At 35.3% G+C, this 13,714-nt stretch overlaps 1 protein-coding gene across 1 annotated transcript; it reads left to right on the top strand.

Moving 5' to 3' along the window:
- Window positions 1-2,823: 2,823 nt before the first annotated feature.
- On the top strand, window positions 2,824-7,346 carry LOX4 (PLAT/LH2 domain-containing lipoxygenase family protein). Its single transcript, XM_008229959.2, is given in 10 exon segments — window positions 2,824-3,471; window positions 3,606-3,886; window positions 4,294-4,531; window positions 4,642-4,971; window positions 5,131-5,324; window positions 5,534-5,835; window positions 5,959-6,222; window positions 6,444-6,802; window positions 6,805-6,879; window positions 6,882-7,346. Coding segments are annotated over 10 exon segments (2,733 nt in total). The 5' UTR covers window positions 2,824-3,098; the 3' UTR covers window positions 7,199-7,346.
- Window positions 7,347-13,714: the final 6,368 nt, after the last annotated feature.

Below are 13,714 nucleotides of genomic sequence, written 5' to 3'. Positions count from 1 at the left end.
AAAGGCAAAGGCAATGGCAAGTAAGGGTGGTTACTATTAACGTGAGTAGTATCTGCCATATCTTTTTTTTTTTTTTTTTGCTTTTCCGCCATTGCCATGGCAACCGAAGGGAAATTACTATTCACATAGGATTAATTTTATTTATATGTATGATAATTTTTTGGTATTTTTTCCATTTATTTTTTAAAAAAATTCTTCTCCGATGTCAGCGCTGACATCAGCGCCCCTATGCAACCACTTGAGTTCTTCTTGCCTTTGATGGAGCCCACCATCTACCAGGGGCCCTTTTGCCCTGACAATCCCAACCGGTGGAAATGCCCTTAAAATAGATTATTGTTTGTAATATATACACACACATATGTAGTGTATGCTTACAATGATATAAGTTTATAGCTTTACTTGCTCTCCTAGAAAAGTGGTTTGAAAAGGCAAAACATTTTGTACCAACAAAGGAGGAAAAAGATCTCAAGAGATTCACATAGGAATTATTAGACTAGTAGTGGACTGGAAAGCTGTGGGATGAATTTATATACTTTATATCAATATCTGTAGAAATTTAGTTGTAATTTTGAATTGTTCCCAATAATTAAAGAGATATTTGCAGCCTCAAGTCGACACGAAAATGCAGCCATCTACTAAAGTTTTTCAGAAAATTAAAACCATCCTTAAAATCAATGCACGTCTCATAAGTAGGAAGATAATTTGAAGTTCATTTGGAATTTGAGTCAATTGGGCTGCGATGCCATGTATTCATGCTATGCTACTTTGCATCTGGTATGATATTGATTAGACCCCTTCTCCTTTCAGAAGCAGTAGAGAGGAAGGTTCGAGTTGGGAATAGGTGCCAAACTGGCGGCAAGTGACCTATATAAATTATTATACACAAAATGTCACAATTGCAGCACAACATAAATTTGCCAATTTCCATTACAACCCACTAATTAGATGGCCCCACTGACCATGCACTTTTAGTGGCAATATATATATGTCCCTGTCCGTGGCTAATTATTTTAATCACTACTTAAATATATGAACCTATATTTGGTAACCAAAAGAAAAAGATTTTTAAAAAACTCCACTTATGGCAGCTTCCCAAATTATGATTTTATCTTTCCTAATCCTTAAGGCCTCGTTTGTTAGGTAAAATTAGATAAGATTGGACTAGATTAGCAAAATACCTGCATTTCACGTGCAATCAAGATATAATATGGATATTGTTGTCTAACTTAAAGGATGGATGAGGACTACTCATAATAAGGACTATTCATAATAAGATATTAAAATATCAAAGCATAATAGAAATAAATCTGGTAAGTGACCAAAGTACTCCTCTATTCCACTTGGAAATGTCATGGTGGTCAATGTGGTCATGGTCAATTGAGGCTCATTCTCTTTAGCAACTTCTGGGTTGCTAGAGTGGTAGTCCAAAACAGTAATAACACCCATCACCATGTTCCTGCATTTTGTAGAAGTTTTTATTTTGTATAATATATATATTTTTTAATACATAAGATTATGAAGTTGACATGGCTTGGGTTTGAGTTGGAACTGTGGTCCATTTCCCCACTAGCACATCTTATTCACATATCCCATCCGCCCATTAAATTGAGTGCAAACTTCAATTCAATATTGTTTTTCGTTGGATCCCCATACCATATGTTGGATAATACTTACATACCTGTATTATCTTTACATATTTGTATCAAATTTTTGTGCTACTAATTAAATATGGTCAACACCATTTCAAGCGGATGCTTATTGCTTTGAATTCATCGGATTATTAGAGTATCTTCAACAGCTTCTTCAACATTTTTGGAATTCTAAAATAAGTGAGCCGTATCAGAAAATCTCTCTCCAACAGTCTTTTCAACCTCAGTTATCAAAGCTCATTAAATAAGTTAATCGAAATACAAAGGAGTCCATTATGGTTATTATGCTTCCTTATTTCTATAACCTATGTAGTTATTTGTGTTTGTATCAGTCATTATGACTGACAACCATTAAGCTTAAATTATGAATGCAATATGTCGTTTTTCTTTCGGAGACTATGACACTAGGTAGTGCCCTCAATCTCTTGCGTTCAAATGAGGCCGTGCTTTCATTCATATCATTAACAAGGTACTAATATTAAATTGAATCTTGTCTCCTTGCATTCTCGCAACTCATTTATTATTGAGAAAGGGGATACTTAAAATTAAAATTGTGATATATTCAAATATTGAGAAGAAAATACCATTAAATTAATAGTTATTTGATTCTCAAGAACTGATTAACGCTTATATGATAATTTTTCTGTCTAATTATCTTATAGGATTTTGCATATAGAAACTTTAGGAAAAGGAAACAAAACTATAAATTGACTATAAAATGTCACCAAATATACCCAAAAAAAGCTTTTTGTTTTGAGGAAATTTTAAACAAGAAGCAAACTTTCAATGAAAGAATGAATCTTTAATTTAAAATATTTTTCAAAGACTTCAAATTTGGTCAAATCAACCATGGATTATGGACCGTAGACTAGTACAGTTGATCGCTTTTACACGATTCAATTTCTCACTCATGAAACTTTCCAATGAACAGGGACACAGTTGCCATTTTCGGAGAAGACAAGGAGACACATGTCCTTTGCACCCAACAACATATCCCAGTTTCTCTTTGCCTTCCCCCACGCCGCGTGTTTACTCGGAAACTCACGAACTCGCTTTGACTCGGGACCTCCCTTTGAACTTCTCCAAAGTCCCAAATGAAAAATATGTTTCCCGAATCGAAAAATACAAAAAATAAAGAAGGCCAACATTAAAAAGTAAAACCAAGTGTTTTCACAAGCACAATTTCTTAAAAACGTGTGTGGACGGTGAGATCAACAGTACCCCAACTTTTTCTCTGCCATGATCATTTTCTCTTTGTATATATACACCACAAAGCACAAACACCAACTCATCATATTCTGCATATTCTGCACTCACTTCTTTTACAACCACCATTCTTTCTTTTTTTTTCTTTCTCTGCACAAACCACAAAGCAAAAAGACTCAAACTTTCTGAACTAATTAAGTTTCAGAGTGAACTCTGTTTGTGCAGAGAATTAAGCCAGAAAAGATGGCACTTACTAAACAAATCATGGGTACTTCTTTGATGGACAAGTCTCAATTTGTTTCATCATCATCTAAATTGTTTTTGAGTCAGAACCAGTTTTTGGTCAGACCAAGTTTGGTTCCTTCACAGAGGAGGAGGGAGCATTTGAGGAAGGCTAACTGGAATATTGTGGCTGCCATCAGTGAAGATTTGGTGAAGATTGTGCCTGTTTTTTCTGCAGAGAAGCCTGTCAAGTTCAAGGTGAGGGCTGTTGTGACTGTGAGGAACAAGATCAAGGAGGACTTTAAAGAGACCATCTCCAAACACGTAGATGCTCTCACTGACAAAATTGGTAGAAATGTTGCTTTGGAGCTCATCAGCACTGAAATAGACCCAAGTAAGCAACTTTCTTTTATTTGGGGTTGTCACAAATGAAATATTTTGCTAATATTTTGGACCCAACTGAGAATTTTTATACTTTTTTTTTTTTAAAATTGTTGTTAATTGGGTTCTTCCTCAAATTTTTTATAGGAACCAAGGCACCCAAGAAAAGCAGTGAAGGTGTGCTCAAGGACTGGTCAAAGAAATCTAATCTCAAAGCTGAGAGGGTTAATTACACAGCTGAGTTTATGGTGGACTCAAATTTTGGTATCCCAGGAGCAATCACAGTTACAAACAAGCATCAAAAAGAGTTCTTTTTGGAAACTATAACCCTTGAAGGTTTTGCCTGCGGTCCATTACATTTCCCTGTTAATTCTTGGATGCAATCTAAGAAAGATCACCCTGAGAAAAGAATAGTCTTCTGCAACAAGGTAGATTAGATTTCATTTTTTCCATTTTCCATTGATCATGGTTTGCCTGGATGGAAAAGTCAAACGGTCTAATTTATTAGGTTTTGAATATCTGCAAGTGACTAATAATTAAGTTGGTACGTCAGAAAAGTTGAATGGTTCATGGCTAGCAGCTTAATATTTTGTTATCCTTAACTTAATTACCTGGTCTATTCCCCTTCTTTCATGAAATTAGTTTCTGTCTGTCTTCTCCCTTGATGAGCCAGTCATTAATTGGTTTAGATCATGGGCCCCATATTTAAAGCCTACCGACAACCTACCATGATATCATTCCGTGCTTTTGTTTTATACTTGTATATTACAGAACTAATATTTTTGGCAGCATGTTTAAATAAATATTGACTTTTGTAATTTTTCGTTTTGAGCAGCCATATTTGCCAAACCAGACTCCTGAGGGGCTCAGAGAACTGAGACAGAAAGAGCTGAAGAATTTGAGGGGTGATGGAAGTGGAGTCAGAAAATTATCTGATAGGATCTATGACTATGCTTTGTATAATGATTTGGGAAACCCTGATAAGGGAACTGACTTAGCTAGGCCTACTGTTGGTGGTCAAAAATTTCCCTATCCAAGAAGATGTCGCACTGGTCGCCTCCCAACTGATACTGGTAAATTACGCTGAAATATTTTAACACGTAAATGTTCCCTTGTGAGACGGTCTGAAAATCTATTATTGTAATATGTAACTAATTTTTATTCTGCTTTGTTTGTGGCACAGATATGTCGGCAGAGAGCAGGGTTGAGAAGCCACTACCAATGTATGTTCCTAGAGATGAACAGTTTGAGGAATCAAAAATGGACACATTTTCTTTTGGGAGGCTCAAGGGTGTTCTTCATAACTTGATCCCTTCCTTGAAGTCTAGTTTCAAGGGTGACAAAGATTTCCGGGTATTCGGCGACATCGACAGCCTCTACAGTGAAGGAATCCTCCTTAAATTGGGGCTGCAAGATGAGCTCCTAAAGAAGCTTCCATTGCCAAATATGGTCAGCAAGTTCCAAGACTATAACCAGGGCATTCTCAAATATGACACCCCCAAGATTCTAAGCAGTGAGTCTCATCATGTTTTTAATTAATCACTATACATTATTATAAAAATTATAATCCCTCCATGTGCCCACTATCACTATGCAGATAAAAAATACATGCAGTGCGAAGTCATTGTGTGTGGGAATATAATAATTAACTAAGATCTGATTCCATGTGCAGAGGACAAGCTAGCTTGGTTGAGAGATGACGAATTTGCCCGTCAAGCAGTGGCAGGGGTTAACCCATCGAGCATTGAGAGGCTCAAAGTTTTCCCACCAGTGAGCAAACTTGATCCTGAAATCTATGGGCCTTTAGAGTCTGCACTCAAAGAAGAGCACATTACACCTAATATCCATGGCATGACTGTGCAACAGGTACCACCAACTACACCATTTTCCATTTTAATACTTTTGATGTTTTTTAAGAACTGCTGTTCAGACTTCGAGTTTGTAAATCTACTACACTTGGAAAATAATAAAATAATAAAATATATTTTTTATGATAAACTGAGAATGCGAATAACAATTCTTTTCTTCAATTGTGTTTTCTTGCGTTTCTCATTTTGGTTTTATATTTTGTGCAGGCATTGGATGAGAACAAGTTGTACATAGTGGATTACCACGACGTTTACCTTCCATTTCTTGATCGGATTAATGCTCTGGATGGCAGAAAAGCATATGCAACTCGTACCCTTTATTTCCTGACGCCAAACGGAGCTCTTAAGCCCATTGCCATAGAGCTTAGCCTCCCAAATTCAGGACCAAGTTCGAGATCAAAGCGTGTTTTGACACCTGCAACTGATGCTACTTCCAATTGGATGTGGCAGCTTGCTAAGGCGCATGTCTGCGCCAACGATGCCGGGGTCCACCAACTCGTACACCATTGGTAAGTAAAGTTGTCGCCATAACAATAGTTGACCACATTATGTGTCATTTGATATTCTTGCTTAACTCTTGTATAATATATAGGTTTTTTTATTATACTGAATAATTGTTGCATTGGTTGCAGGCTACGTACCCATGCTACCCTAGAACCATTTATATTGGCAGCGCATAGACAATTGAGTGCAATGCACCCAATCTACAAGCTTTTGGATCCTCACATGAGATATACACTAGAGATCAATGCATTGGCTCGCCAGATCTTAATCAACGCTGATGGTGTTATTGAGTCATGCTTCACTCCTGGCCGCTATGCCATGGAAATCAGTTCTTCTGCATACAAAAACTGGCGCTTCGACCGTGAAAGCCTTCCCGCAGATCTCGTACAAAGGTACAATACCAAGAGCTTAGCAAGATTCTTTAACACATGTTATGTTTTAAATCGATGGTACTTGTCAGGTCATGGGGCAAGGAAGTCCTTCCCCCAATAAGCTTTATTATTATTATTTTTTCCCTTTTTTTTCCTTGGTCGGAAATTTTTTAACCATTTTATGTGTTGTCTTTCTGTGTTCTCTGGCTAATCTTATTTGGTGCATGATTTTTGTGATGCAGGGGCATGGCAGTGCCTGACCCAACACAACCCCATGGCGTGAGACTTGTGCTCGAAGATTACCCATATGGCAGTGATGGTTTGCTAATCTGGGGTGCAATTGAGAACTGGGTCCGAACCTATGTGCACCATTACTACCCAGACTCGAGCCTGATACGAAACGACAGAGAGCTACAAAATTGGTACTCAGAGTCCATCAATGTAGGCCACGCGGATCTCCGCCACGAAAACTGGTGGCCCTCATTGTCCTCAGCAGATGACCTAGTCTCTATTCTCAGCACTCTAATTTGGCTAGCATCAGCACAACATGCTGCACTCAACTTTGGCCAGTACCCTTATGGAGGGTATGTGCCCAACAGGCCACCCTAATGAGAAGGCTGGTACCAGAAGAAAATGACCCTGAATATGCAAGTTTCATATCAGACCCACAAAAGTACTTCCTTCTTCACTGCCTAGTGTCCTACAAGCCATCAAGTACATGGCTGTTGTGGACATATTGTCCACACATTCACCAGATGAAGAGTACCTAGGGGAGAGGCAGCAGCCCTCTACGTGGTCAGGGGATGCAGAAATTGTTGAGGCATTTTACAAGTTTTCTGCAGAGATGATGGAGATTGAGAAGGAGATCGAAAGGAGGAACAGTGACCCAAATCTTAAGCACAGGTGTGGGGCTGGTGTTTTGCCTTATGAGCTTCTTGCTCCAAGTTCTGAACCTGGGATCACTTGTAGGGGTGTGCCTAATAGTGTTTCTATTTGAGTCCAAAATAGAGGGCTTATGAATTAGTTTATTATTTTGTAATTATAATTTATATCATAATGTAATATGTCTTTTGATATCTAGCGGATGATGAATATGTTAAATACTACAGCTAATCGTAATTAATGGATGTTCTTCAAATTGGTCACATCTTTTGTCTATTCTCTGACTATCTCACTGACATTTTTTTTTAAAAAAACATCTTACTTTTTATATTCTAGAACAATATGGAAATCTCTACTCACCTTATGGGCTAAATGTGATGGAAGCTAGTGCGAGTGTGGCCCTTCACGTTTGTTTTTGACTGGTCACTGTTATTGGTCCTTACTTTTTTTCATAATTTTAATACAAGCACAGTCTAAACTTACAAGGAGGAACTCTCGACCCTTCTGCTCCTTTCCACTCTTTTTTTTTGTCTCTCTTCTTTGCAACCTCCTTTAGTTTTAGGGATTTTTACTCTTGGAACCAACCTCCTTCGGCTAATAAATCGGGAGACTCTCTCCTCCGTCATTTTATAGAGAGATTTTTTTCCATAGTTTTATGCTGGATTTTGCTTTTCTCCAATTTTGTGCCGAGGTTTTGTTTATCTCTAATCCTTTTGAATTGACTTTTAAAATCTCTTATATTGAGGAGGAAGATCTAAATGGATCTTTCATACTGAGTCTTGTGAGATCATGTGAGATTAAGGACGGAGCTACCTACAAGGCTATAACCCTGAAGCCTAGGTAGGATTTTTTATTTTCCCTTAAAGAATAGAACTATAGCTAAGGTAGGTTTAATATTTATTTTTAGATTTTTTCTTTGGTCGGAAATTCAAAGAATAGACCTATAGCCCATCAACACAACTTTCTGCCTCATTTTGGGAATATGGGTGCGATTGCTTTCTTTTTTATTCTTTTTATTTTTATTTTTATTTTTATTTATTTTATAATAATGTCTCTCTTGCCAGTTTCCCATTTAATTAAGGATCCTAGTGCGACATGATGAAGTATAAGTGGTCGAACTTGAAATCACAAGTTTACAAGTTAAGGCCCTTCCACTAGGCTAGACTCATTGGCTTATTGGTCCTTACTTTTGCTAGAGCAAATTAGAATCTGAATATCTTTATAATTACATTGTTTTAAGGTGTTAGTTTATTATCAAAACACTAAGAGCATCTCCAATAGTAGTAGCAAATTAAACTTTTCAAATTAAACTTTATTGACCTATATGGCAATTTGAAAATGTTTATTTGCTACTTGAATAATTTTTGCTCAAACGGACTCTTCAATTCAATTAATGTAATATCAATGAGAAGGAATGAAAAATATGAAAACATGTGAAAAATGTTCATGCATTTATTATCTGAAAAGTAAAAAAAAAATGCATGTTTTTAACCTTTTTAAGGTAGGTTTTATTTTTCCAAAATTAAATTAAATGTTTTGAAGAACCAAAGTCAACTTACCAGTCTTGAAGAGAGAGAAAAATTGCAGTTTTGATGACTAAATTTGACAAGGTTGTTGGAAAGATTTTTTTGTTATGTGGCTCACTTATTTGAGCGTCCCAAAGTGGTTGAAGAGGCTATTGGAGATGCTCTGAGGCCATGTTTGGTATGGAGAGTTAGATTGGACTAGCTTGGACTAGTAAAATGACTAGATTTCATGTGCAATTAAGGAAGAATATACATGTTGTCTTCTAACTTAAAGGATTAAGGTGAACTATTTATATGAGATTGATGTCTAAAACTTATCCTCACTAATTCTCTTGAAAATGATTGGATTAGTAGGGATGAATTTTAGGCATCAACCTCTTATGAATAATTCATCCTAATCATCCAAGTTAGAAGAGAACACCCATATTATTCTTTGTTGATTGTACATGAAATTAAAGCATTTTACTGGTCTAATATAATCCTCCATATGAAACATGGCATAAAGACACTGCGAATGCGTTAATGATGAGTTGGTATAGTCTCCACTTTATCAGTACAGATAATGAATTACCCAAAGAAAACGTTATTTCAGATGCAAAATACGATACCAACACATGAGATTCAAATTTGGGCACCTACAGCTAATCGTAATTAATCAGTATGTTCTTCAAATTGGTCTCATCTTCTGTCTATTCTCTGACTTTGTCATTGACATTTTTTCTCAAAAAAATCTTACTTTAAAAAAAATAAAATTCTAGAACAATATGGGAATCTTAAAAACATCTTACACAAACTATAAAAAATAAAGGAAAATACTTCACTCTTCCGTACGAGTAGAAACTTCTATATATTAATGTCAATGACAGTACGAAAAGTACGTGTGAAAATGTAATTTGCAGGGACTCCTTCTAGAAAAGGAGGCAAGTAGTATACCTGATATTTCATATGCAAAATGTGAAACCAACACAACATGAAACTCAACCCTAGACACAAAATGACGTTGTTTTCCTCAAATTTCGGCACCTTGTGTATGTAAAAGTTTCTCTAATACCAGATTGATCATGGACAAAGACAAATCAGAACAGTAGACAGAAATATTAGGGCGAAAATAAACAGAAGGAAAGAAGAGAGAGCTAGAAGGAGAAGTATGGAATCAAAAGCAAAGAGTTTTTGTAACTTGTGTTAAATTCATCCTTTGGTCCATTAGCAACAGTGTCTTGTGCTTGGGTTCCAGTCTCCTCTTTTAACTGGACCTAATGGGCTGCAGCCCATCCTTCTAATTTTGAGCCCACCAATTGTGTTAAAGTCAATTTGGGAAATTCTGTAGTTCCTTGTCTTTCACCAATTGGAGGCTCTTCTTGTAATTGGTGGCTGTATGAACTATAAAGAGCAATGTCAACAAATCATGATGGCCAGACTCTAAATGTTGTCACCTTTTCAATGGAGAGATATTTAAGTTCACTAAAGTTATAATGGTATAGGTGTGTTTTCAAATTATAATGATATGGTTTGCCACACTAGTATTCAAATTCCAACTTTTTCTCTAGTTTTTGTATATATCCAATTCTCTAATGGATAGTAGACCCTTTTATCCATTTGTATTGCTTGTTCCTATATTTTTAATTGACTTGCTTGATAATTATTGATCTATCTATATATGTAATTTTGTTGTTGTTGAAGATTTTAGCCTTTTAAATATTGAAATTAAATTGAACATATGCAAAGAAGGAAGTTGTTTAAATTAGATTAAAGTAGATTATCCCTTTTATATAAAAAAAGTTTAAATTTTTTTTTCAGATAGTACCCAAAAGCTAAAGAAAGAGGTGAACAAGAAGACATCACCTTATATGTCGTCAAGTTGTTAATGGAGGGACAAACTATGCTTTATTGGCCAGATTAAAAAATATAAAGAAGGAAGAGGACTATGCTTTATGCGGCTAGAAAAGTCTACAACCAATGCAATTGAATGTTGAACAATTGTTGCTGTGATTATTCTATATTATTAATCCGAATAATACAAATGTGTAGTAGTTACTAGTTAGCATCATAACACGTAATGAAATAAAAACCATAAAAATTTTATTACCTAAGAAAATACATAACCAATGGGGTTCTATATCGCGGACTATAAGAGAACCAGAGGCAGAATTAGAAATTTTTCAACGGGAAGGCAAAAAGCTAGCTAAAGTTATTAGCTTAAAATTTAATGATCATTTTTTTTTAAACTTACAACGTCTATAGTCTTTCTATAATCTTTTTTATTTTATTTTTATACTTAAATTAAATAATATAAATCAACGCTAGTTCATAGCTCATTTGACTAATTTCCAATAAGCTTTAACATTTAACAAATATTAGATGCAACCGAAAAGCATATTAACAAAATGAAAATTTGTTCAACAACAAAATTGAAACTGTACCTATTCATGTTGTGCCCTACGATTCTTGAGAGAATTGAAATATTTTGTTATTGCATATGAAAATGTAGAGAGTTAAAGTCGTGAATGTTTACTAGGGATTATGTCTCTTAATTGAGCAAACAAATTAATCTAATAAGATGATTATAGGCCTACACAGTTGAGTGGACAATGAATTACTAGGTTATAATTTGGTGGACTACTAAGCTTTTATGGGTTAAATCACATTATTAGTTCCGCCCTTAAAGATAACGTCATTTTAGCTATCACAACAGGAGAGAGAAGTTGTTGTAAACCTACATTACATGTTCACTTATGAGACTAGGATTCGAAGTATTGATTAAGTTGATTCATAAACTGAATATGCAGTTGAGATTCACTCAAAAACCAAATCGTAAAAATCAGAAATACTATTGGAGTTTGTGGGTTGTGAATTTTCCTGGGAATCATTATTGGTCCTCAAAAGTATGGGCAGGCACGCAACACTTTTGTACCTTCAATTATCTGTCCTCAAACTTTCCTTTCAAATTATAAGAAACAAGTTCACCCCACTCAGATAAAGCAAACAGTTTTTTCTTCTAAATCATTCACTGCATAGAGCCAAATAAATCTGGAAACGTCAAATTCCTTTCTAGTCCCTTTAACAACCAAATTGCTTCCTCCAACTCACTGAAGCACTAGGGCCACACGCACTCTGACTGCCGGGAATATGTGCAAATGTTAGTACATTGGAGCACATGCCGCCTAAATTGAAGTGGAAAACCCTAATCAGCCTTCTACCCTATACTCGACTTCTATTATTGTTTTGATAAGATATCTTGCATCTAAGCTTTTTAGATTCCACTCACATCACATGCTATAGTCCTTACTCTCAAAATTGCCCTAGTACTATTTTATCCAACGGACAGACAGATTTTTATTCCATATAGATGCCATTCTTCTTTCATCATTTACAATTGTCTTGCAGTGTATCACTTTGTTTGAAGCCTAGTTGAAGGCCGAAAAGAGATTATGGCCTAATTTCATCTATTTTGAGGAATTTTTTGACGTTTGAAGAATCTAGTACTAAGCACATGTAATATCTTTTAAACGAAGAAATAGATGAAATTCGTCATAAATGTCTCAATATTATAACAATATTTTAATTGAAGTGACATATTGCCTCAATTTTCTTTCTCAAGTGGCACTTATAATAATGCCTAAAATTACTCTAAACAATCTTATTATACGAGAATATGAAGTCAAAATCCTTTATCAAATTGTTCACACTGAATCTGAAAGTCGTACATATAATTCTTGTGTGATTGAAGTTGACCTAACCCCCTAAATTATTTCTCTATCTTTATGAGATAGAGATACACAAAATGTGATTGGTAAGTTTTATATTTCCAAGCTTCCAAGCTTCTCTCTTCTCGACCAACCAAGGGAGGGGATGCTGTTGGAAGACGAGTTCTAGTGGTCCAATTTCTTGCAGCTAGAAACACTACTCATCTCCCCCTGATTTCTTGTTCCTTTTCAAAGCTGCAAGTTACCACAGCCGTCGGACAATATCCAAGGGACCACGTTTGGGCCAAAAACCTTAAAGATTAAGAAACTAGAGGCTGAGCCTGAACCAGTACAGTTCTTGGGTGGTTGTGGGGAGGGGATGCTGACTAGAAATAGCGTTTTGCCTAGATTTTTTTATGGACGAAAGTAATATCATTCGTATATATCTCATTTGTACACATGACACACGCTATGTGTTACGTGATTTGCCTTTGATCTTGATGTACTTAATTTTATATAATTGTTTCCTGCAAATTTCAACTTACTATATAAAATCTGAATTATCATGCATGGAGCTCCAAAAAAAAAAAGAAAAAGAAAAAGAAAAAGAGAGCTCAAGAAAAACGAGCGAGTACAAAAATGTGTAACATTCAAGATTGTTTGACGTGGCACATTTAATACTGTTTTGATTGAGTCTACTAACCATTGATTGAAATGTCTACTTTATAAATAAATAAAAATTAAAAACCCGTTATTTAATTGTTCTTCGGATCTAATGATCTCAAATTTTCGGGAGTATTTTTAATTACCACTTTAATTAAATATGTATGTTCATTATCTTTCTCAATATTTGATACATGTCTATAAATATAATCATAGTTACATAAATTAAAGTAAAAATTTAACAGTAATTATGCTATGGAAAATTTTCGAGGAAATTCAGGAGAAATTAAAGTGATTTTCCAAGGCAAGTCAATGGTCAAGTCCTTCAAACTTTTCCCAACCACCAACTCAGAAAATATACTTTTTCCTTTTTTCTTTTTCTTGTTTTGCTTTTGGTGGGTTTCGTACTAATTTCACCAAAGACTAAGAGAGGGTCTTTCTTTTCTTTGTTTTAAACTAAGCATATTGATCATTGACCAAGTATTAGTCCTCTCCAAAATGCCCTTTATTTTCAAGTAAATTTCATTCAAATTATCAAGTTGGCCTTAAAACAACCACCAACGACTAAGTTAGTTATCAATATTATTTTGATTCAACCACAAGGCCACAATCAAATTTAATTTTGAGTGTGATGTGAATAAATGCGCAACCACTTGAGTTACAAGCTTCGCACGAAAATGCTTACCTTGCCGTATGAAAAGAGTAACCATTGACTAACGGGTCTTTCTTTAGTACAAAGACCAAAGATGCACAAGGACA

Source organism: Prunus mume, linkage group LG4 (genome assembly GCF_029339155.1).
Source record: "Prunus mume cultivar Tortuosa linkage group LG4, ASM2933915v1, whole genome shotgun sequence".
In the NCBI taxonomy this organism is placed as follows: domain Eukaryota; kingdom Viridiplantae; phylum Streptophyta; class Magnoliopsida; order Rosales; family Rosaceae; genus Prunus; species Prunus mume.
The sequence above is the reverse complement of the archived record's forward strand: the minus strand, read 5'-3'. Positions and strand labels throughout refer to the sequence as shown.